The 6,721-nt window shown below is 38.2% G+C and overlaps 1 protein-coding gene across 1 annotated transcript; it reads left to right on the top strand.

Moving 5' to 3' along the window:
* The first annotated feature begins 2,032 nt into the window (after positions 1 to 2,032).
* AK6 (adenylate kinase 6) lies at positions 2,033 to 6,721 on the top strand. The gene is made up of 5 exons (XM_060235770.1): positions 2,033 to 2,731; positions 2,892 to 2,984; positions 3,684 to 3,742; positions 3,839 to 3,984; positions 5,028 to 6,721. The coding sequence occupies exons 1-5, from the start codon at positions 2,704 to 2,706 to the stop codon at positions 5,215 to 5,217; spliced, it is 516 nt and encodes a 171-aa protein (XP_060091753.1). The 5' UTR covers positions 2,033 to 2,703; the 3' UTR covers positions 5,218 to 6,721.

Raw genomic sequence — 6,721 nt, 5'->3', positions numbered from 1 at the left:
AAATCTATCTAATCCCGGTTTAAAGCTATTTATCCCTGTGGCCATCACTGTATCCTCTGGCAGAAAATTCCACATTTTAATCACTCTCTGTGTAAAGTAGAATTTCCTTTTGTCAGTCCTGAACATACTGCTAATCAGCTTCATTGGATATCCTTGATTTCTACTATTTTGGGAGAAGGAGAAAAATGACTCTGATAACTGTCTCAAAGAATTGGAGAGTTGGAAGGCGTCATACGGGCCATTGAGTCCAAACCCCTGCTTAGTGCATGATCAGCCCAGAACATCTCTGACAAGTATTCATCCAGCCGCTGCTTAAAGACCGCCAGTGAGGGGGAGATGACCACACTGACCTAGGTAGCTGATTCTGCTGTTGAACAACTCTTACTGTAAAAAAGTTTTTCCTAATATCCACCTGGTACTTCCCCACTCTTAATTTAAACCCATTACTGCAAGTCCTATCCTCTGTTGCCAACAGGAACAGCTCCCTGCCCTCCTCTAAGTGGCAGCCCTTCAAATACTTAAAGAGAGCAAATGCCCCCCCCCCATCTCCTCTTCTCCAGATTGAACATTCCCAAGTCCTAGACCAGGGGAGTCAAACATGCAGTTTGGGGGCCGAATCAGGTCCCCAGAGGGCTCCTATCAGGCTATCATCTGCTTCCTTCTCCCTATATGTTGCTTCCTTCCACATAACAGCTTGCTCAATTGCACAGGAGCTACAGAGCAAAACCTCGATTCTCTCCATTGGCTGAGGCTCCTCCTCCCTCCCCCAGTCCCCTGGGGAAGGAAAAGCCAGAGCTTCCTTTGCCCAATTCCCTGGATCCCATGGGAGAAATATAAAGAAAGCATCTTTAATACCAATGAGTGCTAACATTTTAAGCATGTTTTAAGTTTAAAAAAAAACATATTTGTGTTTGTCTGTGTTCTTTATAAAATGTATATCTCCGCTACCCAGAGGTCGTTTTGTAGAAAAATAGGTGGTGGAGCTCATCCAGGGATTGTTATGCAGCTGCACCAACTATTAAATGGACAAGGTGGGGAGGAGGGGGGGAACCATCAGAAAGGTTCAGGAGCTCTGCTCCTGTGAGCTCCTGCTGAATTCAAGATCTGCTGCTACCTAATCTTGAATAGGTGCACACATGGCCTGGCCCAGCATGGCCCAGCTGAACAAAGCCTCATTTGTGTCAGAGCCAGCCCTCATAACAAATGAGTTTGACACCGCTGCGACCTTTTCTCATAGGAAAGTGCTCCAAACCCCCAAATCATCTTGGTTGCCCTCCTTTGCACTTCTTCCACCTCTGCAATGTCTTTTTTGAGATAGGGGGACCAGACCTGTACACGGTATTTCAAATGAGGCCGCACCATAAATCTATAGAGGGGCATTACAATATTGGCTGTTTTATTCTCAGTCCCTTTCCTGATAATCTCTAACGTCGAGTTTGCCTTATTCACATGCAGCACACTGAGTTGACACTTCCATTGAGTTATCCATTACTACCCCAAGATCTTTCCCCCTCACAGTTTCAGCAAGTTCAGACTTTATTAGCCTATATTTGAAGTTGGGGGGGGGGGGATTTTCCCTGAAGTGCATTACTAACACTGGACTTCATTTGCCGCAATATCACCCACTCACCCAGTTTGTGGAAGTCCCTTTGGAGCTCTTCACATAACCACAGAAACTTTTTACCCACTAAATATTGCTAGCAAATATGACAATTTCTAAGAAACTGTAGAGAGGCAAAATAAATTTGGGGCAATTTGCACATTTACAGATAGAAGTGTAACAAAATTAAAACAAAACAAAGAATTATAATACCTTCACTACAGATTACACAAAATTTAAGCACACCCCAGTTCTGCAAAACATGTTTAAAATAATGGAACACAAATATTGTTTCAGAATCGTCCAGCCCGTCCGCGGCGGGGGGGAAGGAAGTACGGAGAGAATTTACGACATTGGGGGAAAGTGACTGGTCTTTCTAAGGAGCGCCTTTCTCTTTTATAAACACGAGGGAAGGTAACAAGCACTTTGCGAAGAAAGGAGACTGTGGCTGCAATGCTAAGCATGCCTTCTAGGTGTGCAAGCTCCATTAGGGCCCAGTGGATAAATATGCTTAGTGAATATGTTTAGGATTACACTGCGCATAAATTATGACAGTCTGGGTGTGGGAGAAAATCTGCTAGCGACCAAAGCGGAGTGGCTCTATCTGTGCGATGATCCAACAGCTTGCAAGCGCTGCTCCCTTGATGCTATCCGCGTTTCTCTCCTACGCTACAGCTGTGGCCTAACCCTTCTGTTATGTTAAGTTATAATGGAAAATACCTTTTATTTCCCCTCCTGTTTTAGGCCATTCAGGATTCTCCAAGGAGTGGGACCTCCTTTACACCTCGGCCCTTAGGGTTTCACGAGCCGCCCGTAATAAATATCATATCCACTCTTTAATTCAGTCCCCCCGAAATCGCCCAAAGGTCACCGAAAAAAAACTTAATGGAATTCCCCCCCGCTCGCCGAAAAAACAAACAACCACGTAAGTAAATCTCAATTCACAGCCCGTGCCTACGAGCGGAAGGGAGAAAGAAGAGCGAAGACTGGTGACGTCCTTACTACGCGCCTGTCTCAGCAGGGTTGGCGAAGGCCCTCTCAGAAGTCGCACGTGCTTTCTCTGTGACAACTTTCTGGACTGGGGTAGAGTCGGCGAAGTGACTATGAGGAGACCTAATATTTTGCTTACTGGTAAGAAGAAAAGGGGATCAATTCTCTGATTCCGTAATATAAGAACATGTGTATATGTATGTGTGTGTGTTTAAAATGCAAGTTGCTTTACTTGAATTTAGGTACGTTTGTTCATCGTTATGTGAGTTATTGTTGTTTCTTTCTGTTTTCCTCTTTCTAGGTACCCCAGGTGTTGGGAAAACCACTCTAGGCAAAGAGCTTGCTGCAAAAACAAATTTGGTTTATGTTAATGTTGGCGATATGGCCAAAGAAGGTAGATTTTCTTAAATGTAATCTGAATTATATATAGAGAACGTGCTGCGTTAATTATGTTCCTTTAATAAAAACTGCCTTTTAATAACTGCTATGTTAGGAGGTATGAATGTTAAAAATGCCAAGTTCTCTACTGCTAAAGTTACTGTGGAAGTAAACCACTGTTTATTGAAAAGCTACCTCTGTGTCATTTGATGTTAATTCATGAAACAAAATTTGTTAAAATCCTATATACGCTTGAGTTAGAGTTAGTCCTATTTAGTCCTTCTCTGCCCTGGCCACTGCCTAGTAGAACTCTGCCAGATAACATCGTGCCCTGCAGGATTTGCTACCTTTTTGCAGGGCATGTAAGGCAGAGAATGTTCCACCAGGCCTTTGGATGAGGACAGCGACAGGACAGCAAGCAATATGGCACTCTCGGCTGCAATCTTAATTCAATTTATTTGTCATCTGGAACTGTAGTGTGTTTTAATGTTTAATTCATATTGTTTAGATCGTTGTGTTTTTACTCTGATGTAAGCCTTGCTGAGCCTAAAAGTCTAAATAATAAAATAAAGAAATAAAAAAAACTAAGTGGGACTCACTTCTGAGTAAAAATGCACAGAATGTGCTTCTTGGAGAGCATATTGAGCCTGAACAAGTTCTTTGTTCCAAAGCTGTTTTTAATGATTCCATAATGATAGTCTTCTTTTTATCCAAGGTCAATTATATGAAGGTTATGATGAAGAATATGAATGTCCAGTGCTGGATGAAGATCGGGTGAGATCATGTCTAAACTTTAGCAGAGTTGTGGTTTTATTTTAAATTCCAAAATATGTTTTTAGAATTTCTTCATCTGATGTTTTTCCCCTTTAGGTAATTGATGAATTAGAAGACAAGATGACTGATGGTGGTGTTATAGTTGATTATCACAGCTGTGATTTCTTTCCTGAACGCTGGTTTAATATAGTATTTGTGCTTCGCACTGAAAACTCTTTCCTGTATGACAGACTGGAAAGCAGGTAAATGGTGTGGTAAATGGAATTCTGTGCTGTGGGTTCTTACGTTACACCCAATGGTATTCTGTCCAATTAACCAGCGTTAAGCATTGTTCTTAAGACGCTATAGACTTCTTAAGAAGTTATTCAGCTTCCAGATACATTGTTATTAACATATTGGCATAAGGTGAACCCTGACAATGATTCTAGATTCTTTTCAGGTATAGCACAGCACTGTTATAGGCACACTTGTAAAATATTCAACATAAAAATTCTAACAGTTTAATTCTACATACATTTTAAAAATTCTACATAAATGTTTTTCATGAATCAGCTTACCCTAGGTACACAAGGTGAGGACCTTCAATATTGAAAAAGCCCTATTTTTAATGCAGACTTCTCATGAGTTTTTAAAAGACTATTTCATATCTAAATTTTCTCTGTTATTGCCTAGCTGCCTTATTTAATTGGCTTTACATTCTTATAAACTCCAGGATGTTACAAGATTTTCTGTATATTCTCAGATAAATCCACTGTAGTTATGTGTGTAGTATGTTAACCAATTTTTATTGTTTCCAGTGATTACAGCAGTTTATAGTTCAGTTCAGTTACCTTTATTGGCATAAGAAGAAATAACTATTGTAGATTCGGCATGGACATAATTGTCTTTTGGCTGTTAATTAATAAACCATGTCTTTGAATTATACATTTATTCTCTTCTTGATCAAGTGTGTGCTCGTTTTCCTGCTACTCCTTTCACCTGGACAATGTCCATTTAATGTATTCCTTGCATCTTCATATAAATCAAATGAGCTTCTGAACTTCTACTTCAGGATTGTACTGACTTATTGTATAGACGTATTCTTTGACAAGAATATCAAGTATTGAACTGTATTTTACTGAAACTTGCTGGTTGCCAATTGTAGTCTGCAGAAGTGTTCAGCTGATGTTGCCAGCCAAGCTCAGCAACTGCTGCTTGTTCTTTTTTGCTAGATCTGTGACACTTACTGAAATATTTCCAAAACTCAATTATATAATTTTGTTAACTCTTGCTTATTTTTTCCTAGGGGTTATAGAGGGAAAAAACTTCAGGACAACATTCAGTGTGAGATTTTTCAGACTATTTATGAAGAAGCAATGTCCTCTTATAAAGAAGAAATTGTCCACCAGTTGCCTAGCAACACTCCAGATGATATGGAGCAGAATTTAGATCAGATTATACAGTGGATTGAACAATGGATAAAAGACAATAACTGAAAATTATTAAGAATAATCTTCAAAAAAACCTTATGAAATAAGATTTGGTTTTGTGTAGGTAAATTAACTAATGCTTCAGTCATTGGCGAAATGATAATAGCTAACTGTCTGAGAAAATAAGAAAATTATGGATTTCTGAGGCCCAACAGACTCATGTTGTACTTTCAGACTCGTGTTGCACTTTCATTGGAAGTCATAAGTTATAGTACTTTGGAGGTCAAACATTCATAGTATAATCCTATTAATGTCAAAGCCCACTGATTTTATTTTTATTTTTTTATATATTTTTTTATTTTAATATGCTTAGGCTGGAATAAACTCAATAATATTGCACTATTAAGAATGCTTGAAGACAGTTTTGGGTAAAAAAACTGATTAAACAAATCCTGACTGAGTTCTCTGAATTAGAAGCTGCCAACATTTCTGTCCCTGTATGCATCTTTTTAAAAAAAAACACAAAAAAACTTGACTTTTTTATCAGCGTGCTTAAAATAGTGGGGACCACACGACTTAAACCTTATGAAGAAGTTATCCTGATAATTTTTACTGAATTAATTTTTTACCTTTAATGGATTTTTGTGTTTTATAAATCATAAAAGTAGATCCTAGCCAACTTTCTACTGTCAGAAAAAGATGGAAGCATTCATCCCCCCCCCCTCTTTTTTCTTTTTACACATTGGTGTTATTCATCAACAGACCTCTGTGGTGCTGAAACATTAGTGGTATTTTGCAGAATTTAGCAACAGGAGAATACCTTTGGATGTTCTTCCTGTATAAATGCAGTAAATAAGAAACCGGTTGTTGGTATTGCTTGTATCAGTCTAGATATTTGCTTGGTGAAGTTATTTGCTATTGCCTGAATGTAGATTTATCCTCCTCAAGGCTAGCAGAGAAGCTTTGGACAATACAACCTAAAGTTCTGAAAGTTTTAGAACTGATCCTCATGAATCAGGTTTCTTGCATAGACATCACTTCTTCAAGGAAATTGTATTTTTCCACGTGCTTGTCATTCTATATGGTGTATTAATATACCTGTTTTATGTAATAAGAAACCCCAGTTTGAATGCAGCTTCTCACATATATGACAAAATATAAGTATGTCTTAAGGTTTGTTTACACAGAAATGATGTGTTTTATTTGTAGTCTTTCTTGTAAAAACTAAATTCAAATTGGCTGTGTAGTTTCTTTACACAATAATATTTAATTCTTGTCTGTATGTTTTGAAGTGCATCTTACGATTTTCATTTAGGAAAACTCAGTTTATATTAACCTTTTAAAGTTTGTGTTAGAAAACAGCTGCATTTTTCTTCTTGTAAAAAATTGTTTCCAGTAGTTCTGACATCTTTAAAAAAAGTTTCTGTATAAAATGCAACAGCACCTGAACCAGGAAAAATATGTTGCGAATTGCAAAATTACATTAGCTTCTGTACCTTTTTTTTTTTTTAAGAAGTCTCTGGAATTTGTTTTCAAGGGATTGTTTTAAAATACAATGAGGTCATAAAAA

Source organism: Heteronotia binoei, chromosome 4 (assembly GCF_032191835.1).
Source record: "Heteronotia binoei isolate CCM8104 ecotype False Entrance Well chromosome 4, APGP_CSIRO_Hbin_v1, whole genome shotgun sequence".
Lineage (NCBI taxonomy): Eukaryota > Metazoa > Chordata > Lepidosauria > Squamata > Gekkonidae > Heteronotia > Heteronotia binoei.
Note: the sequence above shows the minus strand (reverse complement) of the source record. Positions and strands in the feature narration are given on the sequence as shown.

What these genes read in the sequence shown, in the direction of transcription:
- AK6 (XM_060235770.1), top strand. Translation starts at nt 2,704, where the DNA reads ATGAGGAGACCTAATATTTTGCTTACTG. An exon ending in CAGTGCTGGATGAAGATCGG is followed by an intron (nt 3,743 to 3,838) that starts GTGAGATCATGT and finishes TTTCCCCTTTAG; the next exon opens with GTAATTGATGAATTAGAAGA. An exon ending in TATGACAGACTGGAAAGCAG is followed by an intron (nt 3,985 to 5,027) that starts GTAAATGGTGTG and finishes ATTTTTTCCTAG; the next exon opens with GGGTTATAGAGGGAAAAAAC.